The sequence below is a fragment of the Acomys russatus genome, chromosome 30 (assembly GCF_903995435.1).
Source record: "Acomys russatus chromosome 30, mAcoRus1.1, whole genome shotgun sequence".
NCBI lineage: Eukaryota > Metazoa > Chordata > Mammalia > Rodentia > Muridae > Acomys > Acomys russatus.
The window spans coordinates 37,377,853-37,403,511 of record NC_067166.1 but is presented as its reverse complement, the minus strand read 5'-3'; the positions used below and the strand labels follow the sequence as shown (position 1 = coordinate 37,403,511).

The 25,659-nt window shown below is 45.5% G+C and overlaps 1 protein-coding gene across 2 annotated transcripts; it reads right to left on the bottom strand.

Moving 5' to 3' along the window:
- Nucleotides 1-16,499: 16,499 nt before the first annotated feature.
- Nucleotides 16,500-25,601, bottom strand: Nr2f1 (nuclear receptor subfamily 2 group F member 1). 2 transcript variants are annotated; one of them, XM_051172384.1, is made up of 3 exons: nucleotides 25,052-25,601; nucleotides 22,013-22,540; nucleotides 16,500-16,978 (listed from the first exon to the last, which is right to left on the bottom strand). In XM_051172384.1, exons 1-3 carry the CDS (start codon nucleotides 25,503-25,505, stop codon nucleotides 16,698-16,700), a joined length of 1,263 nt encoding a protein of 420 aa, XP_051028341.1. In that variant the 5' UTR covers nucleotides 25,506-25,601; the 3' UTR covers nucleotides 16,500-16,697. The 2 variants fall into 2 exon arrangements, with proteins under 2 accessions (XP_051028341.1, XP_051028342.1); XM_051172385.1 differs by lacking the exon at nucleotides 25,052-25,601 and adding an exon at nucleotides 23,226-23,487.
- Nucleotides 25,602-25,659: the final 58 nt, after the last annotated feature.

The window sequence follows — 25,659 nt, the reverse complement described above, 5'->3', positions numbered from 1 at the left end:
TAATTGGTTAAATCTTCCATTAGTTAGCATTTCAATGTCATCTCTCAGACCTGCTATAAGCCTGTCCTCCTCTCACACAACACTGATCACATGAGCTAGACACCCTTTCCCCCTGCAAAGTCACTCCCGGGTTTGCTACCCTCAAAGAGACTTTTCCTCTTCCGTTTGACCATTAATTGAGTCTCAAGAGTCACTGTGTATGAATCCATGCTACTAGAGAAGCTCGGTCATGCTGGAAGTTGTTTAAACTACCAGCTGGACCCTCTAGGAAAATTGATGGAAACTCAACTAGCTCAATGCACTTGGGCATCTGGAGTGTGCAGGGCTACAGGGGACCTGTTGAATATGGGTAACTTGGGGACTTACTTATATACACACACACACACACACACACACACACACACACACACACACCATCTGAATTCACAGCTCAAATATCTCTAGGTGCTTCCAAGTTACTGGCCAGTGTATTTTTTTTTTCTATGAATTATGTTTCTACCTTGGAAAATGTTTCATTCTAGCTTTCTGGAGTTCTGGAGTAAAGGGCGCTTGGGTGCAAGATCAGGAATTGTGGAGACTTGAGGTGACAGGAATGGTGCTGAGTGGGCTCCCAGATGCTGGGGTTTGGTCTCGGTATGGATGCTAGGAGACCTTTTTCCTCCATGCAACCTTTCCTTTATTTTCTTTTTAACAGTAAAGAAAACTATATTCTTGATACAGTTTCAGAATGACCTGCCTGCATTTATTTAAATAAGTTAGAAATTTCCAGACATACATGTATATTTGAAGATTATTTTTGCCAGAGAAAACTGTGAATTAAAAAAAAAGTATGAGCTCAGTTTCTGTGGTTCAAAACATTGAGGAAAGAGATTAAGTAAGTCCATTTATCAATGCTTGCTACTTGCCTATATACATTTGGTGACGTTTCAAACCTTCCTAAAGCAAACAGTGTTTATTCCCATGCTATCCTATAGTTACTGTTGTCCTAACCGTTTTCGTCTCTTAAATCTTTTAAATTTTCTTCTACGTTGACGACTTGTCAATATCAAATACACAGTGCCTTTTTAGTTAAATATATTTTATGCATTACAAAATAATGTTTCTTGGATGAATTGGGGAGAGTGAGAATTAGTGAGTACTGCCCTTGAGGGTTCCTTGGGGAAGAGAGAAGTTCAAGTCATAACTACCAGATGACAATAGCACAATATTAGTTCAAATGTGTTGGAAAGATCATCTGGAAGTAGAGGGAGTGGTGTGGGTCCCCTCCAAAAAGTCATCTGGGTTCCCAGATTCCTGGCTTCCACTTCTGTAACTTGCTCAGTGAACTACCTTCGAAACTGAGGGGGTTTATTCTCAACTTCTCTAGTGGGGCCCTCACTAGTCAGACTGGACTTCCAAAAATTCAGTTTGGGAAATAGTTGGGTGACCACAGGGAGTTTACTCCCCTTAAAAAGAAGCACCATGATTTCAGCCTTTTTCTAATATAATTTTGTCCCATGCTGTGGGAAAGAAAGTCACCCACTCTTTTCATGAGTTAAACTTTCAAAGAACTTTAAAATAAAATTCTGAAGTTTTGCATCAGCTTTTTGATAAGTAGGTATATTGGGAGCTTAGATAAGACAGACGTTAGCTGTCTGGTGGTTTAATATTAGAGGGACAAATACACTCAGGTTGCAATTTACTCAACTTTTACAACTACATATGTTTCTGGGAAAACAGCAACTGACTACATTCAACTTGCAAGAGTATAAACTAGTATCTCAGGAAGGTAACAAAATATATGACGTCTTTAAGTAAATGGCTAGGGGAGATTTGTAAACATATGAGAACCTAATGATCCTTGGAAGTCCAACACACTTAAATTTAAATTTTCACCATCAACTCAACCTTGAAAAAAATGAGACCCATTTGCTTAACTTAATATGGAACATATGTTTGCAACAGTAGCAGGTTTTTTGGTGTGTGGCTGGAGATGATCAAGTTGTAAATTTTCCTCTTTAAGTTTTCAGCGCCTGCTACTTTCAGCCTAACACCTAGAGAGAGACTTTACTGAATCCTCACCACCCCGCAGCCAAGATTTTACAAAAGGTTGACAAACCTCTCAGCTCTGGATGTTATTAATATTCCCAAAGGTAGAACACTTCTATACAAATCAGTTCCTATGCCTAAAAGCAAATTCAGCCTCCACTGTTTAAGGGTCCTGTGTCTATAAAGACACACATTGCTTTCACATGTGAGCACTGCCTTTCGGAGCCCCCCGCTTTTTTTTTAAGGGTAGACCTACCAGGGCAGTAGGTGCTGTGAAATGACATCTTCATTTAACAGAGCAATATATAGGTCCTTTAGGCTCATCTTCATTTTTCTGTCAGACACTTGGAACTATTTGTCTATACTCTCTCTTTACACTTCAACACAAAAGAGTGCCAGTTCCCCCTAAAAAAGTTAAAATTTAGGATCTACAAATCATTCTTCATTTAAGACAGCTTTGTGGTGACTTTTGTTAAAAGGATTTAAAAGTGTATCTGTAGGCATTGATTTTTAACATTTGAGAGTTAAATAAAGCGTACTGCATTTAGCATCAGTTGATGACACTCCGAGATAGCAAACGGGCAAGTAATGAAGGATGGTGGGAGGTGCTGAGTGGACTGTGTTGGTAAACCTCAATACAGTAAGCATCTGGACTTCCTGACTTACCTTCTTCCTAAAACTCTCTATAAGATTACTTATGAAAACTTTAAGTGTTTTTTTTTAATGTATTAAAACAAGTAATTGAGCCACAAGTATGCCAGAAGAAATTCAGAGGCAGAATTCCCCTATATTTAATTATTGTAAAGATTAAGATGGAAAGCTCCCACCTAAACACTGCCTCAGTACAAAAGAGAACAAGAATGACAAAAACAATAAAATTTTTTAAAAAAGCAATAACATTACCAGTACTATACTAATCAAACGCCCATAACTAGTTCAGAATGGTGCTAAAAAGCCACTTTAGTTCTCAATTGGAACGTCTATGAGACACCGAGCGCCATCTAGCAAGCAAAGTTAGAATCTAAGGGAGTCTGCGTGGAGAGCACAGAACACCAGGAGACTAGGGGATGGGAAAGGAACCCGCGGCAACTTGAGGACGTACCTGCTGTGATTCTGCTATAAGCCTCCTCTCACCTGAGAGCAACCTCACCTACAGGATTCTGCTCTTTGTCTCACTACCCAACTCGGACAAACTAACTTCTGAGGTGAGGTGAAGAGAAGGTTTCTACCTCAAGCTAAAGCTGAAAGATAGCTCGTCACTGGGTTGCTTATTGTCTTTAATTAGAATTGGCAGCCTCGCCGCCGTTCCTCTCTCTTGCATTCTCCAAACCGGACCAGAATCCACTGTTTCAGGACCCTCCGCCCTATCCAGACGAGGACAAAGAACGGGGGCTAAAAGCCTCTCCTTGAGTTGAAATGACTCCTAGGGCTTCAATGCAAAGGGCAGTACATCCCTGGAAAACCCTAGCAGAGCTGGAAAAGTCATTTTGAGTTTCTAAGTCTACCCAGATGTCTCCTGACAGGCAATCTGAGCTATCTCTGAGTGACACAAAACTCGGATTTACTTAACAAGCTACAAATGGTCCTGGAAACTGAATGGTGCCATCTAAAAATATAAATACTATAACTTTTATTCTTCTTTCAGCAAGCTGGTCTCTGCTATTTCCTTTGGCTGAAGCAAAGCCCAAAGTGGCTGGGATATTGCACAGCCACCCCTAAGGGAAGAAACAGCATTTTCAGTTTTTTAATTTTGAATGACGTTACGGAATTATGTGAATATTCTTTGAAAGTAGGCTAACAGTACAACTTAAAGCTTACAGGGCATCCATATGAAGAAAGTAAGAACACTCTCGTGTGCTACATACAAGCAGGAACCCCATCTTTTTCTTTTAAATCAGCAGCTCTCCATTCAATAGGCTAAAAAAGTACATCTCAGCAATGTCTCACTTCCAAAGAACTAGTAAGCTTTTTATGATTTGACTTCAAGCTTGAAAAAAAAAATAGCCTTAAGCTAGGCCCAATTTTCTCCTATTTGATATTAACTTCTGTAAAAAAAAAAAAAAAAAAAAAATGCATTGGTTCACACTATTCTTAGAATGTGGAAACAGACCCTAGGTTTTCCATTGTTCCCTCTTCCTCCTGTCCCCACATCTCCCACAATGTCTCCCAGTGAAATTTTATAACAGGAAAAAATAACTACAAACAAACAAACAAAAACCCCACTAAACTGATAGTTTAGCTTTAGTGCTACTCAAACATCAACTTTTTTCTCAACCAGTCATAACAGATACAAAATAATAGTTGCCCTTATATTTTACTATGTTATTTGCTGTATAAAACGGCCACATCAAGAATAAAAGCATCAGACACAAACGTGCTACGTAAGCTCATTATAATATGTCTTCAGGTTAAATTATTTACAGAAAAAAAATGCAAAACAACAACAACAAAATAATGACAACCTATCCTACAAACTAACCCAGTAAGCAGACGGGAGTTCAGTGCTAGGCTTAACAACTTAGAAATAACCCATAACAGTTGTTCAATGCCTCCTTGTCTCCTTATGCCTGAAAATGTGCAAAAATGTGAGGATGGATTGTAAAGTTCATTCATAGTATCTGTGTGTTCTCTCCTTTCCTCTACCTACCTGACATTCATGGGACATGTTACCAGAGATGTCTTGCCTCTGGATCTCCACAAATGTGTGTGTGTGTGTGTGTGTGTGTGTGTGTGTGTGGTGTGTGGTGTTAAATACCACATTTCTCCCATCAAGGTCTTCTTAAACGTGGAACCTTGTTCTAGACAGGGTACCCAGCTGTTTAATTTAACATTGATTTATTGCTTTTAAAAGTAAATTTACACACATGCCAGCAGCGCTCCGTTTTGTTTCCCCAGACTCTGAGATTTATTTTCTACTTAGCGCTTGTCTGACAAAACAATGTCCTTTAACTTTATCACACATCGGTGAGGAGATCTGTCTTATTTTTGCTCAGATTTATTGCTGCGTTACTTGTGGGGACATTTGGGATCCCAAAAGGCTGAGCTCCAAAAATAAATAGAGATTTAAGCAGAGTTGAGCACAGAATAATAGGAAACAACAACAGCAACAACAAAAATCCTAAGAGTTTGGCGCAGCATACACAAACTTCCTGAGAGAGGTAGCAAGGAGGACCGGGGGTCCCTAGTAAGCAAAGTAACCAAGGAAGGAAAGATATTGTTTTAATGTACTGGTCACTGCTTGAAGGGGGAGTAGTCAAATCTGGTTCTGTAATATCACCATGTTGTTAGTTGAAATGTGTCTACAATTCTAGAGCAGGAAGCTTCATCTGAGTAGCTCCCCACCCATGGCCACCTTACCTCCAGAGGGACTCCCAGCTATCACATGTGGGTGATGGCTGAGCCCATGGGAATTAGATGGCTTTGGAAGCAGCTTTTGTGATACACTTCATCTACATCTGGGCTTTCTTTAGTCGCAAAAAAAAAAAAAAAAAAAAAAAAAAAAAAAAAAAAAAAAGGCCACTTTCTTCTTTTCACTGATAAACCGCCTTTGTTTTCTTTGCTTCACAGTCTTTAAAAAGTTCCCCCATCAGATCAAGAGCAAAAAAGGAGGAGATGACATAATAACCATCATATTCACGATAACAACAACAAACAAGTGTGATTTTAAATCTGCGTTAAACAGCTTTCTCCTCTATAAAGCATGGTCTATGAAAAAAAAAAAGAGCTAAGGTTGGAAATGGGCATAATAACAGTGTTTCTAAATGTGGCGGAAGCAGGCTTTGAAGAACTCTTCCTGTGAGAGAGAAGGTTTTCTTGTCCCTCATGATTTCTCACAGTGACATCTAATATCAATTTTCAGACTTTCCAGTGAGAAAATGAGGATACTATATCTTTTGGTAAAAAGTAAAGATGTACCCAGATGTTATTCGGGTGAGGGAGAACTTTTCAGATGTCCCCTTTCCTGTCTCTCCAGACACAGCATCTTTAAAGATCTTTGGGTGAAATCCTGACTCATCTGCTGCTGCTTTGGTCAGTGAGTGCACAAAAACATGCTAGCATGTTGGCTGCAGTCAATTTTTTTCCAACCCAAAAAGTTTTGTTTTGTTTTGTTTTGTTTTTAAGTGAATGGCTCACACTACTGAGAACACATCAAGGCATGTGCAACTTAACATGAAATAAAAAGAAAGGAAAGGGAAAATAAGAAAAGAAAGAAAAAGATCTACAAGAGAGAGAACTGTGAAACACTGAAAATTCTATTCATATTAGGATACCCCCCTCCCTGTTCGCCCTTTGAAAAGGGGTCCTGTCACTCAGAACTGAGCTGTTTCTTCAACTTCCTCCGCATCCACCCACCAGCCGGCCCTGCTCCGCCTAGCAGCCCGGCCCTGGCCCACCCCGCGGCCCTCCCTGCGCGCACACACAGTTTCTTCCAAGTGCTGAAGAGATGAGAGGCGCAGCTTCTCCTCAGCGGAGCCAGACGGGAACTTCTCACCCCTATCCAGCGCTGGGCCGGCTGAGGCCCTGGCAATTCTTTTTGTGCCAAGAAGCTACCAAGCACCCTGGGCTGCCCGCCCTTCCTCGTGGCGGGACACTCGGGCTTGTCACGTGGGCCGCTCCCGGAGCTCCCCTGCAGAGCCCTTTGTTAAGCACCTCGGGCCCCTTGCAGTGGCTGGGGCCTTGAGGCCAGACCCAGACTGAGGAACAAACCTGACAATCCTGGAACCCTGATTTTGCTTCGGCTCACCCGGAAGGCCCTGAAACACCTTGGGTGGGTGCCCCGAAGCACTTAACAAAATAAGATTCCCAGTCCTTTGGGGGGAAACTACTTGGGCCACCTCCAAAGTTTCGAACCAAAGGCACAAAGGGGCCCAGTGGAGGGCGAGCCTCTGTACATCGGTGTAACCATTGGTTAGACTTCTCTCCCTTCCGGTCTACCCTACCGTCTCCCACTGCAGCCCTCCACCACTCCCAACGACTCAGTGGGTGGGAGTGTGTGTAAAGTGTGTGGTGTGTGCATGTGTGTGCAACTAGGTGGAAATTTCAAAGGCTGTATCCGACACTTGCAGAGGATGGGCCGTGAGCAAATGGACCGTCGGATAGTTTAAAACGACGTATGTGGGAGGAAAAAACAGAGGGTCAGGTCTGCTCTAAGTGGAACATCTGCAAAACATTCAAGCAGCTTATTCAAAAAAAAAAAAAAAAAAATCTAGCCATTTACTGTAGAAATAATAAAAAGCCACTAATGATTATGGTTCCCACCCCTTCCCCCAAAAGGCCAAACCCTAATGAAATAATTCAAAGGTAGGCCTCTTTCCTAATAGTGGAATTAAACAACAACAAAAAGGAACCCAACTAAACTTTCCAACTCTGCTTTCTTAAGGGCCTGGGAACCTTGCTGAGAAATTAGGTAAAGAAAAGATGAGCGGGGGGGGGGGGGGGGGGCTCATTTTGCACTAAGGCTATGGAGCTTGCCTTACATATAGTTCCGCCTGGATAAACAATTAAACTATATAGCAAATTCCTCCTTAAATGGGAAAATTTGGAATACCCTTCAGAATTCACATATGTCTAAGGTTAAGTCGTTTGAGAGACAGTTTTGAAACTGGCCTGTGCAGTGAAGTTACCTTTAAGCCCTAAAACTATTATAAATATGCTATACATCTGGGTACCAGTTTCTCTCTCCATATTTCTTTCTAAAATGAGAAAGGCATTCATAAAAAAAAACTGCTTGGCACTCTTTATTTTCGGAAAGCAGATGTTAATTTTTTTTCCACGTATCATTTTATGACCAAGTACATGTGTAACGTTGGAAGGCCTCCAGAACGCCTCTATTATTTGCTAAATGACTGTTAGCTGAAACATATTATTCTCGGTCTAACCGAGGTTTTTTTTTTTTTTTTTTTTTTAATCAGAGGAGGGGCATAAAGAGTTAGTATAAACAACAGAGAAAGGAGGGGGAAAAAAAGAGTTTGGGAAGGAAGACGCACCTGTGCTGTAGAAAATGGGATATTTATATTGTTCGGTGCAAAACAAAGTCCCCCAATCGGGCACTCGGGGATATTTACATGGCGGGAGATAAAGTTGAAAGCCTTTCCCGGCGTGCCAAATGGGATTCTCCCTGAGGCCTTCTGCGTGGTAAGATAACAGGTACTGAGCGCTCCTGGCGGCTGGGGCCTTCTCCTGCCGCCCCGCCTTCTCCCTCCCCTTCCTCCCCCTCCCAGCTCCCGCCCTAGGCCGGCAGGGCTCGGAATTCCCAGGCACCACGGAAATTTCAGCGGGGTTCCCAGCCTAGAAGTACACTCCGGAAGCGTCCTCATTTGCCCTGCGTCGCTCGAGGACGCCGGCGCCCAGGATAAGCCAGTGGCGTAATAATTAATGGAATACAATATTTATGGCCCAATGTATTGACTCCGAGGCAAGCGCGCCGCGTAGACAGTCCGTGGGGGTCTGGCAAACAGGGGGCGAGTGAGCAAACATAATGACCGGAGTACTTATGTCTATCGGGTTTGCTCACTTAAACCCAAGGTATGTAGGTAGCATTATGATAAATATTAATATACACTTCCACAGGCCCTCAGCACCGCCGTCCTAAACTCTCCCTTCCTGGGCGCTGCCCTTTACAAAAAGGCCAGAGAGGAGGGTTTTAACATAAAATGCTGCAAATATGAAAAATAGGTCACCAATAAAATTGGTCTCAGCATGGAGTGTAATTGCAACAAAGTGCCGCCGAGTAAAATCGAGGAGTGAGCTGGCTGAGGCGGCACAGTCGCGAACCATCTGGTGTGTATTAAAAGCGGTGCTGTAAATATTGCTGAGCGCTAATGCATTATCGGCTTCTATAAGTGCACGGGGCCTGTAAGCTTTCCATATGTTAGAACATGTAGATGGGGTGGGAGCAAGGAAAGGTGTTCTATCAATCACCAGCTTCGAAAAGCAGCTCTTTGCCCCTTTTGGTGGAATTTTGGCCAAATTGTGTCAAATGTACATCTCCATTATCCGTCCCTCCCAGCTCCCCTTTTTCCCTCTTGTCTCAGCTCCTTGGTCTCTTTTTCTCTAGCTTTTCTCCTGCTCTCATCCTCCAACCCCTCCTCCTCTTTCCCTACTCTCCAAGGGGATAGGGCAGCCTTGTTGACGTCACTGCACATCAGTAAAAGAGAGTAACTGTTTAAGAGAGAGGGAGAAAAAAAAATTCATGTGTTTTTCATCAGTGCTAAATTTTTTGCCTTTTTAATAGAGATGAGCCGCCCAGCATGAGTACGCCTTCTGTTCTGAAGTCACGGCTCCCTTTTGTGGGGTGGTCCACAAGGTCGGGAGCAGCTTCTGCATCCTGGGAGCTGAATGGTCCTGTGCAGGGTTGTGGTGGCAGGATCAGCTCTTTCCGGATGGAACCAGAGGAAATAAGGTGCCAAGTGGACGACATCTAGGGAGGATTTAACATCCACACCTGCCAAGCAACCTTTGTCAAGCCGGCTGGAGGACTCCAGGCTACAAGGCTGCTTTGGTTTGCACCCCGGAACTTCCTTTCTCTACGTTGTCCTTCCATAATCCCACCCCCCACATACTGAATTGCCACACACAGCACAGCTAATAATTTTCCTGCTGTCACATTACCTTTCTGAGGCAAACAGCTCAAGTCTTCTCTTCCCTGATGATACCCCATATTTAAGCGTTTACTATAATTACACTCTCATCTCCTCTGAGCTCCCCCACCCCGTATTACTCAGCTACAAGTTTTTATTCAAATCCAGTGGTAGAAACTGCCTTTATGTTGTCCCACAGAGATCACTTTCTCCCAGAGTTGGCCTGACCTCTCTCTCATTCTTCCTATTTCTTACCACTCCACCCTTCCCCGTCTTCCCTCAGCCCTCTCACCTGTGCACTCAGAACAAACCTCAGACTTCAGTGTGGGCAAACAATCCAGATTCAATAAGCAAAGAAATAAAATTCTTACTTTCTTGGGTTTTGGCTGCGTGCTGCATTCCCCCTCCGGCGGTGGCCTCCTTTAATTATAGGCACTGTATTTCTTCCCTGGGAGGCATTCGAGGGGATTTTTAGTTGGAAGTTTGTTTCTGCTAAGTTATTTTGGACCCTGGACCAGTGAGTGAGTGGCCAGGACCAAGAGACTCTGAGTGAAGTGCAGATTGAGACATATCCAGTTTCTTCTAAAAGGATCATTTCATGTGGGAGGTTGGACACAAAGTTTGCAGTCGTGACTAGCATTCCAGTGAGAGACGTGCATATTTTAAAACAACAAAGCGGGCTGGAAAGAAGGCTCAGGGGAGGGGGGGGGACCTGGAAAGAAGTTACTAAGTGACAAACATCTGTCAACATGGGTAATTTGTACACTCGAGTGCAAAACTATCTGGCCAGCTCTATGGAGTTCAAGGAACAGAATCTAAGACTGTAAAGTGGGTACATATTTGTCTCTGGGAGATGTAGTTTGTTTGTTTTTTTTTTAAAGACTCCACCCCACAAGTATAACAACAATTAAAACTTCACAAGTGACTATGACTTTACAATTATCTTTTCCTGGGTCAATACAAAGTTAGATTCTATGGGACTTTTTGAAAAATGCACTTTACTCTAAAACAATGGCAGTGTTAAAATAACAAGCAGGGTGTCTAGGATACAGAACAAACCAAGCAGGAGGAGAAAGAAGAGGACCAGAGCCCAGGCAGCCCTTTTGCTGCTGCATTTTAGCACTCTGTAACTGGAAGGATCGGTTTTCCATGTGCATGTGAGCCAACCGCATAAGCACCCACCTCTATCCTCGCCAACAGGAGGGACCGCAAAGCCTTTGCAGGGGACTCGCTCTCACTTAAACTCGGACTTTCCACAAGCATGTTACACATTTAGAGAGAAAAAGCAACAACAAAAAAAGTTCCTTTTTGAGGAGGGAAGTTATTAAAAGCAGACTGAAAGATGGTGCAAAATGCTGCTCTCTCTCTCTCTCTCTCTCTCTCTCTCTCTCTCTCTCTCTCTCTCTCTCTCTCCTACACACACACACACACACACACACACACACACACACACACACACACACTGAATCTCCAACAATCACATAGAAGTTCAGACTCCAGCTTCCACTGAGAAATCTTTTCTCTTCCCTCCTCCAGATCTGAAGACAAAAGGAGAGAAGGCCTGGTGGTGAGAGGGCATCTCTGTTAGTTGTCAGCACAGGTCCATGGGTTAGCAATGCTAATGAGCTTCTTGGCCAGCTCAAGACTTGGTTCTTGCTTTCTCACACACTGATGCTCACACACACTGGGGTCCTGCAAGCTGGCTGACAGGCACACAGACAGAGCATCATGCCCGACCCTGTCTCTCGCCTTTTCCCTCTGAGCCCAGAGATCGATTGCTGACCCCACTATTAGACCGAAGCTTTATTTATCTGGCTGTGCAATGATATTATCATCCTTAAACATTATATACAGCAAATGTCTTCCTAAATCAACACAATAGAATAGCTTGCAGAGACCAACTTGGTCTTTCTTAAAGAAACCTCTAGATACACCCCCCCCCACACACACACACCTCTTCTCTTTTCCTTCTTCACAATTGGGAACATTTTATAGGCTATATTTAGGGATTTGATCCTTGCTTTCAGCTGGTTGGAAGAGGCCTTAACAGTTCGAAAGACATATAGACACCGTTATTTAGCTATCACTGAGATTCCCATCAGGGGTTCTCTTGTTAGCAGGATCCAACTGCCTAGATCCACTCTATTCTACATGAGCCGGATTTCTCAAATTCGGATAGAAGTGAAAGCAAGGGGTGGGGAATCTGATGCACAACCTTCCACCGTGTTAATTGTTTTCTTTCCTCTCAATTACATTCATAAACCTATTTTCTGCATTGCATGTTATGTCTTTGTACTTCAAAATTGAAACCACGTGCAGTCTTTTCTCCTCCCGCACACACAATAAATGCATTGCACCCTCCCCCAACCCATCACTCTACTATTTACATCTTGGTTACTCACTCTGCTGCAAACCGGCCCCTGAAGAAGAAACTGGCCAACATGGAACCAGATGAGGCTTTGTCAGAGTAGCTCTCAAATCCAAATCTTCAGCCCCAGATTTCAGAAAAGATGTCAGGTTTTACTCCCTTCCTCCACCTACCTCTGTGCCTTGCACAGGTGGTCGAAGCTTTCGTGAGTAGAATTAGCAGGAAGAACTTCCAAGGAGAAAGGCTGGCGAGCAACTTTGGGTCTGACCCACCCACCACCCACCCAACCCCTTGCTTTCCAGCCAGCTGGGGTCAGCAGCAGTCACCGCTCTCTGGTCCAAGATCTTGGGCACAGGAGCCGCTGAGCCCCTTTGCTAACGCTCCCTGGGGAAAAGGGTCTTCCCAAGCAAAGAAGTCCGATGATAGATAAATAAATAGATAAATAAACAAACTCTGAAAGAGGGAGGGGGAGTTGGAAAATGGATTCCCTGACAAGAGGAGATAATAAACGAGAGGTGCTTTCAGATAGATATCTCAGACGTGAAATTGCGCCCAGCTGGTTGTGTAAGCAAACAAATAGTTTCATGTTAGGAACTCTCAACTTGTGGCTTGATGAATAGAACACGACAGAGGTAAATGGGTCTTAACTCATTTAGGAATCCGACTCTTTGACTTCCCAAGTGAAAAGCCCAGTGACGCCACAGAGCCTTAACAGGCCCTGTAACAAGACTTTTATTAGTTGCCACTTCTGTCCCCCTCTCTCCTCATGCCTCTTGTGGTCTCCTATTCGCAGGGCATTCAGGTGATTTGTTCTGAGGAACTGGGGAGCTTCCAAAACACGAGTCAGACACCGTGGGAAATATAAGGGCTACCCTGTGCATGGATAAAAGGAAAAAGTACATTTCCAAAAAATAAACTCCCCCCCCCGCCCTCACCCCTGCCCTAAAGAGCTTCTGTTTGTGTTCTAGCTTTTCAACTACTAAGGAGGGCCTAGAAGTGCAAGGTGAACTGTGGGACTTCTTTCACTCCGCCTAGTCCCAAGTTACAACTGCATTAGGAAGAGTGGAATAGGCCAGAGGCCCTATCTTTCTATTCTGCCTTGTCCTACCGGCTGCAAAGGCATGGCCTGGTTTCTCTAGCGATTTCTTGGAGAAACATTTTCTAATATTTTCCCGCTAAGGTAGTTTAAACGTACTTCAAAGCTCCTAAAGTTCTCTGGCGCCAGCACACGTTTGGATTAGAAAAGAGCATTAATCTTTCCTAAATCGTGGGTACTTTCGAGAAAGAAGTCACTTTACACGGGGGGGGGGGGGAGGGTTGCCTCAGTTTCCGCTGATTCTGGGGTATCCATGTTTTTTCCATGCCCCTTAGTTAGTCTCCATTTTCCCACCCTTTGGGGGGCCCGGCGCCGGTGCTACTCCCCAAGAATGACTCACACCCTGCTTCGATGGCTCCCCCTGGCGCCTAGCATGAAAGCGGCTCAATATTGAGGGCTGCCCACCCGGCCACCCAGGCAGAAAAGGCTGCCACCTGCTCCATGTCGCCTCCAGAGCCTGAGAAAACGCTAGATGTACAATTCAGGCCACCACTGGAGCCTGTTGCCGGCTCGTCTGGTTCCATAAGCACCCACTAAGGCCAGCCAAGAAGCCCCGGAAGCCCCCTTGCTGGAGGCGGGTGCTTCCCAGTTGTTAGTAGGCTCCAACAGCAGTTTAGGGACCCTGCCGCGGTCTTGGTTCCTCAACATTTCCTCAGGGTGAAAACTGTGTGTGTGTGTGTGTGTGTGTGTGTGTGTGTGTGTGTGTGTGTGTGTGTGTGTGTGTGTGTGTGTGTGTGTGTGCTGTGTGCTGTGCTCTGAGAGTGGAAAGTCGGTGGGTTCAAGAGCTTAGTGTGGGTGCGCAACCACCTGACCCCTGAATCTTGTGGTGTCCTCATTTATCGTAGACCCAAACCACAACTTTCTCTGCGCGTTTATTGCGGTAGAACAGGGGTAACAAAACAAAACAAAACAACAACAACAAAAACTACTGCCCAGGATCTCCAAATCGGCCAGTGGGCATGCAAGGATCCCTACTCATCTTTCTTTCACTCTCTGCTCTGGGTTTCCCGGGCTACTGGAGGTGCCTCTGGGGAGACCTGCTCTTCTTTCCACGTTATGAAATGGCTAGGAGGTTGGGCCCAGGCTTATAAAAGTCTCTGGAATTCTCTGATTACCAGCACCCTCCTGACCCCAGTCAGCAAAAGTCAAATCATTGTGAACACCCCTGGAAACCTGAGGAAGTGCCTTGCACATCTTGGACCCACGCGGTCCACCCTTTTCTTTCTTTTCTTTTCTTTCTTTCTTTCTTTTTTTTTTTTTTTTTTCTTTTTTTTTTTTTTACACTGGGCGCCTTGTGCTTGGGCCTCCATATAGAAATTAATTGAAAAGTACACTTCTGAACTACGAAAAATGTTTATCTGTTTTCATCAAAGGGATCACGTTGTAATGAATATATTTACATCTCATTTCCAGAAGGCAGAAAAGATCGGTGAACTCTCCTGGCAGCTCGGCTCCCTTCCCCCTCAGCGCCCTAGATGTGGCCCACCCTCGAACCCACATTCCTCCCGTCCTCCCATCCTGGGAAGGCCCTGGATTAAACATGACTATCTCTGTCCCTCTGCCTCCAATGTCTAGACTGCAGGAAAATTAATTTAGGCTCAAAGTCTCCACACCCACGCTGCAGAGCTTTGGTAGTCATCTACTGGTCTGGTCCGAGAGACCTGGACCTACAGTGGCATCCCGCACCTTAGATGCTGTGTGCTGTTTCTAGATTACTAGAAATGTCAAGCAGGTGGGGCTTGCTTAAGAATTTTGGAGACCTGGAGACTTCCAGACAGCAAAGTGTAATCACAAGCTTACACATGAGTCCTGAAAGTGAGCTCTTGCCTCATCTAAGCCTGCCTGGGGTTAGGGTGTGTGTGTGTGTGTGTGTGTGTGTGTGTGTGTGTGTGTGTGTGTGTGTGTGTTTATTTTTAAAGATCTGGCTTTATTAATATGTTAAGGACGCAGATCCCATAAAACATTCATACTTTGAAAGCTGTCACAGAGCTTGCCCCTCCACATGTGCCCAGGTGGACGCCTCAGTGAGAGAGGTCTGTCTTCCATAGGGTCACTAGGACCCATACAGCACTTCAGGAAGGAAACCCATCCAGTTCAGCTTCCTGACTCCTACTCCTAGTTTCTGAGTCCAGCTTCCAAGTACCATAAAGTGTGTATGTGGGGTGTGATTGGGGTGGGGCTTCTGTCTACCCACCAGAGCTCCAGGTTCCACTGGGAAGCCCTGGACAAAACCTGGAGAGAAAGGCAAACCAACCTTAGGTGGGTAGCTCTCCAGGGATCCAAAAGAGGAACAAAGTCCAATTCATGGCGCTGGTGTCTCAGTTTTTGCCCAGAGGCTGGGAGAGGCAAGACCTAGAGCCAATAGCAAGTGGCTAGCTGTCCAGTCCATCCAGACTCAAAACCTTTGAATAGTGCCCCCACCCAAGCCCCCAAGAGCCTGCTGTGTCCGCCTTTGCAAATTCTCTCCAGCTTAGCAGGTCCCCCACCTCAGGTAGAATCTGGGCGTGCTGACACTGGGACACTGAGGCAAGCTGTGAGGCCCAAGCCCCTGGAAATTATGCCCCAAAGGCAACGCATCCTGCCCCATGCTCTGCCTCAGGGTTGCCCTCAGCATGAAAGATACAAAGACTTCTGTCTGCCACTGAGGCTTCAGCCCTCCCCTCCGACCCCATCCCACACAGCCTGGCCTTTCCTTCAGCTTTACAAAAGCAACACAGTGGCTGTCCTAAGAAATAGATGCAGCCATCTTAGCATTGGACCTTGAAAACCCCCTCTGCCTCTCAGCAATCCAGAGCCTAACAATACTCAAGACAAATTATCCAGAGGCATCCCTTGCTCTGAGGGTACAGTTCAAGCAACCAGACACATGGATTTTGCTAAATTCTTTTATTTTTGTTTAAATTTTCACTTCAATTTTAATTCTTGAAGAACAGCCTCGACAACATATATCGCACTCATTATAAGAAGCAAAGGGTTATATCAAAAATTATTAGTATAGAATCACAGGAAATCTGGTTTGGAACCAGAAAAAAATACAAAACAGATATAGATACATAGACACAGGACAATTTTTTTTATAATTATTTGGAAAATGTTATTTTCCCCTAATTCTTGTTCCTTTTTCTTTATGCGCATACGATGTTTAAATTTTACAAAAAAATGAAAATAAAGACTAGTATTTTACAAAATGAATAGCAATGTTCAGTGTGTGTCTCTACATAGGATTCAGTCCACTTCCATATGGGTTGTTCTCTGTACAGAATGTATCCACACCCATCCACAATAAATCCTGGAAGTCCATTAGAGTCCTTCTACTTTTAAATTTCTCATGGTCCTCTCTTCCATTTTTTTTTTCCATTTTTCTCACCAGACACGAGGTCCTTTTTCTTTCCCTTCCAATATACTTACAGATCAAATCCTAAATGAGTCTCTTTTTCTCCTGGTTTGTAGCTCAGGTTGCATTCCTGCAGAGTGGGCTGTTCTTGTTTCCAGCCCTCCTCCCCTCTGCCTGGCCTGCCTGGTCCATCATACTAGCATCCCCAAAGGCTTTTGAGTCCTTGGTCAGGGTGAATCCTCTTAGTCTCTAGGGGGTCGAGGGCAGGGGCAGGTGGGAAACACCCAAGGCCTAGGAGCACTGAATGGACATGTAAGGCCAGTTGAAACTGCTCCCGGACAGCAACATATCTCGGATGAGAGTTTCAATGGGGGTTTTACCTACCAAACGGACGAAGAAGAGCTGCTCGATGACAGAAGAGGACACTGTGCGAAGAGAGGGCAATCGCAGCAGCAGTTTGCCAAAGCGGCTGGGCTGGTTGGGGTACTGGCTCCTCACATACTCCTCCAGTGCACACTGCGATTTCTCCTGCAGGCTTTCGATGTGGGCAGCATCCGACAGGCCACAAGCATCTGCCAGAGCAGCCACGGGAGGGAGAGACAGGGAGAGGGGGGACAGGCTGTTAGGTGAGTGAGCACTAAAGAAATACAAACCATTAATGTTTTGAGGAGAGAGGAAAAAAAAAAAAAGAAATAGAAGAAAAAGAAAAGAAACCCTTTCCTCTATGCCTCTTTGCTCCTTTTTATACCGTTCTCTTTCCCTATCCCTTATACAAATAAAAATAAATCCAACCCCCACCATGTCTAGGGGAACAGGAGAGACACAGATGCACACAGAGGTACAACCTTGCCATGCCTTTGTTTTTCTTCTTTCACCTCTGAATTAGATAATGTACGATGGTGACTCCATGTTTGCTGCATAGAGCAACCTGTTCTTTCCTTGCAGGGGAGCATAATTCTGGCTGTGTTCATCACAAGGGTGCTTGCCCCCTTCCCTCATGATTTTAGGGTACTTGGGACACAGCCTTGGAAGCAGTTTTAAAAGACTCCTTGGAGTCTCCCCTCAAACCCAAATGACCCCAACCAGCAAGCTCAAGGAGAACCTAGATTGTGTAGTGAAGACACGTGGCAGGGGGTGAGGGACCACAAGCTGGCAGGACCGAGAATCAGCTCAAGCCCCTGCTATAGCATTATAGGATTTGAGATCAACTATATATGCAAGCAAGGACTCTGCAACAAATCCTCAGCGAGAGTGGACACTTCTATCTGTTCCTTAGATCAAATAATTGAAAATTGGTCACATCTCTGTAAGCTGTATAATAATCAGGAGGAATGCGGCTCAGTTACTCCAGGCTGCAGAAAGAAGACATCTTCAATGACCAGACACAAAGCTAGGTTAGAGGCAGCTGATGTTTCTGTCTCAGAACTGGGGGGGAGTTAAAGATGGATTTGGGGGAGACAGGTTTCCTGTAGCAGGACCAAGGGAGAAGTAAACAAGGCACTTTTAAACAATGATGGCAACTGAAAACCTTTGTGTTTATTTCAAACCAACCAACGTGCCTTTTGGTGCTCTAAAAATATTTCAAGAAGGCAGATTATTCTATATTCACTAGCCAGGGCCAAGCAAAGGGAGAAGAATGTGGAATCAGAGAAACGGAGTGAAGCTTCCCCCCTTACTTCCTACGTTATTTCTTAATATTAATAATACATATTTTAAAAATAGGAAGATCACAGAGGAACCCTGGGCCAACCAGGAGGTTGACTAGAGATCAAAGACAGAATTTGCTAATATATAGATCTGGGAAGAAATTTATGTATGACAACACCTGTAAAAGGACATTGTATAATGGGGAAGTGTGACCCTAAAAAAACAACAAATTATTCAAAGCAGAACCTGTGTCTGTTGTTTCCACGCTGTGTATCCTTACAGTTCAAGAACTGGGTTTCACAAAGCACTCTGCCACCTTCATCTACAAGGGTATGGCCTCAAGCAAATATATAAATAAAACTAGTGATAATTCAAGAACTTCTGAGGCACGTCTCCTTTGACCTCAGGTTTAGACTGGGTACTTCTCAGATGTCTAATTACTCCATCCAGCTGGTGCAGAGCATCCATATTGGTCTGAGTTGGGAAGCCAGGGAGATGATTACATCTAATGCGGCCAGGACAGGTGCACCTTGAGTTTTTGCTGCTCAGAGAGGGGACTCTGAGGTCTGCCCTTGGGCCTGCTTTCTAACATAGCCTTGCTTAATGTCCATCAAGCATACTTTGCATTTACTTATATTTTGTATCGCATACATTTTCTGTCCCTCGTGCCATGAGATAGTCTCCGTCATAATATGAGAAAGATCCACTGATATCCAAACAAATTTCCCCCTAAATATTCACATGGAGTCTCCTTAGGTCAGTAAAACATTAGGACCCCCTACAGTACAAGGGCACTTTTTCATTCCCATATAGGTGACTTCAAGTAGGAGAGACCTAAACTGGTACACTTGGGTCCTGAACTGGCTGCTTTTATGTTCTTCCACCTTTGAGATGGAATGCTTGGAGCTGGGTCTGCCTGTCAGGTACCAGTCACCCATCCCAGTGGCCTTTATCAACCAGGAATCTTAGGTCTAGCCCAGCTTCACACACTATGTAATCACTCACCCCTGCAGTGGGATTCTCCTATCTGCAGACAGACATTATGAGTGTTGGAATCAATTGGTGGGTTGTGGTGGCAAAGAGAGGTGAGCAAAGGGTGTAATTTAGTGCATATTTGCACTCCATGAATTATACTCCAGATAAGAAAAGGAGACAGAATATACAAAAATCCATGTCTCACTTTTTATATGGTAGTGTCAATGTGGGAACCTTCAATATTTCTTCTACAGTATATGGAAAAGAAATTATGTAAATAAATAACCATTACTGCTCAAGCCCTCCCGGCTTAGCCTTTGTAGTGCAGAGAATGTATTTCATGTTGTGCATTCAGAAGAGTTTAGTGTTCAGGAAATATAGATGTAGCCAGCTGCCATAACTAGAAATCAAAGTTATTATTGTGTTGAAAATGGATTTATTGTATTTATGTTAACTAGATGGCTCTTTTCAGAGTCAGTCTCATTTATTTGAAGGAATATTTAGGTATATGAATTAAATATTTTTTTCAAAGTAAGTTCAGGTCATGACCTAGTCTTTGGATGCCATCCAGAATATTAAGGATTAAACATACCATCCGGAGGCCAAATGTGAAAATCACCACAGGGGACCCCCCATGCCAGCTTCAAATACTTAGTCAGGGCAAGCCACATTGGACAATATGTCTAAAACTGTCTTTTCCATCATTCAAAGTTTGCTTAAAAGTTGGATGACTTAAGGAAGGCTTCCCATGAATTCCCTTCAGGCTAGCAATCAAAACAAGTTTAGTCAAAAGTGGAAATGTGCTGTATGGAAAGGGGGGGGGGGGTGAATTACTACTGACAGTTCTATTTCCATTTTCAGATATTCTGCCTGCAATTTTCCAACAAAATAATGTCATTGTTCATTCTCAGCACCCCTTGCACCTTGAAGATTTGGTTCAAAAAAACTTCTTTGGAAAACTTTTTTTTTTCAGGGACTTTTTCACAGGAATCATTTAGGATGGAAAGTTTAAAAGCGAAACATGCGCAATTCCACAATGTTCCTCGCAGCCCACACAATCCTAGGCCTCTCTCTGGCAAATGGCACAAGATCAGCAAAGTCAAGGCTATCCAGAGAAGTTTAGGGGCATAAGGAAATGGGAAAAGAGACCTTTCTGGGAAAACCTCTGTCCAGCTCCAAGCTACACTTCTGCTTTAAGATACTTCATTGGGTGAGATTTAAAAACCCTAGCTCTCCACACTGGCTTGCTTCCTGATGGATTTGGCTAAAGAGATGGGTAGGACAGCGCCAGCCAGGCCTGGGCCTGCCAGAGTCAAAGTACCCTGCTTGCTGCTTCCCAGGCTCTTTGTCACTTTTGAAAAACGTATTTCCTTCAAGAAGGCTTATAAAGATAAAATGCATCCAAATACGAGGGAAGCTATTTAATAAATCTTGCATTTTGTTTTAAGTTTTGCACTTTCTTCCCTTGCAAAGAATAACTCCCTCTCTCACTAACAGACCTGCATTTGCCCTGAAAGTAAAGCGGGGGGGGGGGGGGGGGGGGGGGGGGGGGGGGGCAAGTCCATGGCTCTGGCCGCCTTGCATACAAATGAGTTGCTCTTGTCTAAATAAATTATCTGCTGTTCAGATCGATATTAATACTACATTTGCTACATTACAATATTGTGCAAATTTAAGAGTCATTTTAATACAATGTAAATATGATTCTTCATGCATGGAAGTCAAGAAACGTTGATATATTATCCCAATGCTTAATGTTCAACAAGCCTTGGGGAAAAAATATATTTTTTGCCATCTCTTCTCAAGAATTGTTTTAATTTGGCTTTTGGAGGGCCTGGCTCTGGGATAGATTTATTAGAATGGTTTATTTGTTCTCCTAACGGAGGAATTAAAAACAATAGTGCCAATAACAGTGGCAAAATTGCAGCTAACCTTACTCATAGTGGGCAGGGCCCCAAACCCATCTAAGCAGCTCTGCCCCAACCAGGGTTCTTTCTGGCTTTGTTTGTATTTCCCCGTTACTGTTACCTGCTGTCCCTGGTGTCTATATGTTTCCCTCTTGCAGGTTCCAATAATAAAAGGCAGATAGTGTTCTCACAAGCTCAGACCAGAGCCGTTCAAAGGCAACGTTAGTGCACTTTCCTGGAAGTTAATTTGAACCATCTATCATAAGAGAGATTGTTAACATGCGTGCTACCACCGCCTATACTTAATTTGATATTTTTTAAGGCACTCTTTCAAATTTCCAGTGTTCTTATGTTTTGCATAGCTATGAAATTTATCTCCCGGCCCGGAATCCTCTCATGCTTGCGGGTTTTACAGTATTGCTTTTGTTTTTTATCTTTCTTGTTTAGATCGAATCCGTTTTTTACGACCCTCAATAACCTCAGCAACTGCAAACATGAATGGTTTCCGATAAGGGAAAATCAGGCAGCAATAAAGCGGGATTATTTATGATTTATTTGTGAGTATTCTTTTCGTTCCGCCTCTGTCTGTGTCTCTCTGTCGGGAAACTCATCCAAGGAGAGTGCCACACAGAGTAGGAAGGCACCTTCCCACGTTCTCTTCTTTCTGTACTGTTCCTCCCCCAGAAACGCTGAGCTCTGGTACACACACACACACACACACACACACACACACACACACACACACACACACATCCATAGTGCACTGCTTCTCCCCTCCCCAGTCGCACAGTCCCCCTCAGTCTAGGGTCGCGCGAAGTCCAGGCCATTAGGCCAGGCCGCTGGCCTCACCGGAGACTCCTCAGCCCCAGCACCGCTACGCTTTCAAGATGGCAGCGGCGCGGGCCGCGACATTCACGTATGGAGGCTGCAGACCCTGGGCAGGCCCAACGTGGGTCGAGGGCCCGGCCTCACAGCGACCGTGGAGGCGCGGGAGATGCAGGAAGCTGGGCACCCGCCGCGTGGTGCCCAGGCGCCAGCTCCGGGCACAGCCTGCCCTCCCCGCGACCGCATCCTCACCTGACGTGAACAGCACGATTGCTTTGAGGCAGCTGTACTCGGCCGAGTCGACGTGCAGGGCCTTGAGCTTCTCCACCTGTTCCTGAAAGATGCGGATGTGGTCCATGAAGGCCACGACGCGGTCCGCGGACATGGGTGAGGCATGCAGGCCCGCAGCGGCCAGCAGCGGCGCCACGTGCAGGGGCATGGAGCACTGGGCCGCGTTGAGCACGAACAGCTCGCTCCAGGTGAGGCGTAGCAGAGACACCTGGTCGGTGATCTGCAGATCCGGGAAGAACGGGATGTTGCGTGCCCACTCGACGGCGCTGAAGAGGAGGCGTGCGGCCAGCTCGCAGATGTTCTCGATGCCCATGATGTTGTTGGGCTGCATGCACTGGCTGCCATAACGCGACGTGGGGTAGGGCTCTGCGCGCAGCAGCAGCGAGATGTAGCCAGACAGGTAGCAGTGACCATTGAGGGGATCCCCGTTCGTGAGTGCGTACTGGCCTGGATTGGGCTGGGTTGGAGGCATTCTTCCTCGCTGAACCGCTGACAAAAAGAAAGAGAGAAAAGAGGCAATGTGCATCCAGGAGGCTTGTGAACACTGCCGAGCCGCAGCGCACCCAGCGCAATGCAGTTTTTTCCTGCAGTCTCACTCTCCCGAAGCATCTTCTCCTGCTGGCTCTCACTCACAGACCCCTCTGACAGGAAATCTGGAATGAAGTCCTCTGCCTTCACCGGTAGATGTTTCCAGCCAGAGTCTGCATCCCTGGCTATTTGAGCCAGGGATGAACTAGGCCTGACTGCCAGGCCCCTAGTTCAGGATGGCTAAGAAGGTATCACCTAACCTCCCAGCTACTAAGAACCAACACGCAGATAAATGAAGCCCCATTCATCCTCCCAGAAAGATACAAATCAAAGAAAAAAAAAAAAAAAGTGAAACCTGAGAAAGGCTGTGGTGGTACCGGCCATAAGCCTTAGTGCACTTGCAAGCAAGCAGCGTTTAGTGCATAAAATGTTCCTATAATCTCTAAAGTGCTACAGAATTAGCTTTAAAAGAGATACAAGTTACATATCTTACTGAGCACTTAAAAGTTTTGTCCACCAGCAAGCATCACACACACACACACACACCCCTCCTCCCATCTTTCCTCCTCCTGCTTGCCCCATACAAAGTTCTCGCCATTAAAAGCAACAAGAAAATTGAAAAAATTCAAGAAAAAGTTGAACTTACAGTAGCCAAACATTATTGAAAAAAGTAGGAAATATAATTAATGTCTGTCCTGTGCGGTGCCACTGCAACCTGCAGCCAGCTTTTGCCCAGCGAATGCACGAGCTTGCAACTGCAAAAACACTGGATTCATTAACCATCTGAATGCAAAACGTAAGCATGCTTTGAGTTCTTAAAGCTGACCAAAGTTTTTTTTTTTTTTTTTTTTATGTGTATGTTTTACTTCAACAGTGCCAGCATTTTAAATTGCCATGTAAACAAAGACAACTTTAGGGAAAGTTAGGGCCACTGAACCACCCCCCCCCCAACAAATTAGCAGAGGTAGGTCCATGTCTACAGAGCTGTCCTATGTCAGGTTGTGCACTGCTTTTGGGGGGGGTGTTCTAATTCCAACAAGAGTTCCAGTGCAATGTGTGTTCTTGAAATACAATGGTTAGAATACTTTTTCTAATTATAGTTTTGAACTTGGCAGTAATTTTCCATTAAATGAGAGCACAATTCAAAGTTGTTTTTTTGTTTTTTTGTTTTTTTTTTCTTCCTCAGATGCCTACAGAATCTCCCTGGAGCTAGAAATGAAGTCGTCATATTTGCCTTCTCCTTGAGATCTGAAGGAATTCAATTTCTTTTCTTGTGGCATATAAAATATAATTTTCAAGTCAATTACAAGAAGAAGTAATCTACAATCTGCAAAATTGACTGGTTCACTAATTGACTATATCTTTAATGATTGTCAGGAGATAAACTTTAAGTATAGACCGCTAAATGTATTTGTAAGAAAAGTGCTCCATCTTATGCCACAAGAACATGAAGCATATCTAAATTCAATATCAAAAGTTCTGTTTAATAAAAAAACAAAAACCCATACAGCACATCGATTAAATGATGCCGAAGCTCATGCCAGCTGCCGTCTATGTATTATAGCCAAATCACAAGCATCGGTAAATGCCGTTGTAAATTGTAATTTGTATGCAGTATTTAAGCAGAGGGTGGAGTTTGATGAAGAAATAAAACGAGTATCAAGTATTAAAAATGACACTACTATGAAGGCAGGGTTCAGTCACAAACTTTCCTTTCAAAGTATAGGGGTGAAAACAAGGCCACAGCTCGGGAGGAGGCGGCCCCAGATCCCTGAAGAGGAGACAGAACCAGTGAGCAGGCCAGAAGCCCCCCTTCCCCCCTAATTAGACCTACAAGTGCAATAAATCTCACTCCTCTTTTTCCAAGCTAAGCTTCCTAAAGGATGATGGCGGCAATGAATCTACGGTTCAGGGTCCTCCAGCCCCAGCCCTCTCCCATTACAAATAAAGGGTTCGGTGATGAGGAGAAGAAAGTGAAATGAAAAAGCAGCAGCAGCAGCAGCAGCAGCAGCAGCAGCAGCAGCAGCAGCAACAACAACAACAACAACAACACAGAAGCAGTTTTCTGCGGGAAATAAGCACCCCTGCCCAAGTTCATGCCAGCACAGCCCCAAGCATCCTCACACACAGGCGAGAGCGAGACACACACGGAGCACATCCAACAGAGGAAGGGAGGGATTTTTAAAGCCACAGCTCACGGTCCCAGGGACACAATCCTGAGCAGGCAGCGGGCGGGGTAGAGGAGCCAGGGAGAGGAGCGCAGGCCGGGAGGGGGAGGCAGCGGCAGCGAGCTGGGGGGGGGGCACGCTGGGGGAGGAAAGCAGCAAGGATTGGGAAGCCCGGACCGGCTGGGGACCACAGGAGCCCCATCCCCACAGCCACAGCCACAGCCACAGCACCCAGGACGAGAGAGAAAGAAAGAGCAGGGAGGCGGGCGAAGCGCAGGGAGAGAAGCAGAGAAGAAATATTCACCTTCCCGCCTCATGCCCACTTTGAGGCACTTCTTGAGGCGGCAGTATTGGCACTGGTTGCGGTGGTGCTGGTCGATGGGACAGTTCCTGTTGGCACGGCATGTGTAAGTTAAGTTCCTGCGGACGCTCCTCTTGAAGAAACTTTTGCAGCCCTCGCAGGTGAATTGGCCGTAGTGCTTGCCGCTCGACTTGTCCCCGCACACCACGCACTCGATGTGTTGCTGGCTTTGGCCTGAACCGGGAGGGCCCTGGCCCTTGTCCCCCGCCGTGCCGGGGGTGGCGGGCGCTCCAGGCTGGCCCGGGGTCTGCGGCGTGTGCGGCGCGCCGGAGCCCGCCTGCTGCTGCTCGCCGCCGCCGCCGCCGCGGGCTGCCTGCGCTGCGGGGTTGGGGCCGCCGGGGTTGCCCCCGGCCACGTCGTCCTGCGGATCTCGCCAGCTGCTAACTACCATTGCCATATCTTTGGGCCCGGGGAGCGCTGGGGGGAGCCGAGCTGCTCGCCGAGGGCCGAGGGGCGCGCGGGCGCGCTGGGAGGGGAAGGGGAAGGGGAAGGGGGGAGGGGGAGGGGGCGGGGGGCCCACTGGGCGCCCCGGGGTCGCCGGAGCCGAGCCC

Excerpts from the sequence above, each read along its gene's own strand:
- Nr2f1 (XM_051172384.1), bottom strand. The coding sequence starts at position 25,505 with ATGGCAATGGTAGTTAGCAGCTGGCGAGATCCGCAGGACGACGTGGCC. Across the intron at positions 22,541-25,051 it reads AGTGGGCATGAGGCGGGAAG|CGGTTCAGCGAGGAAGAATG; the intron begins GTGAATATTTCT and ends TCTTTTTGTCAG. Across the intron at positions 16,979-22,012 it reads AATCGTGCTGTTCACGTCAG|ATGCTTGTGGCCTGTCGGAT; the intron begins GTGAGGATGCGG and ends CTGCTCTGGCAG.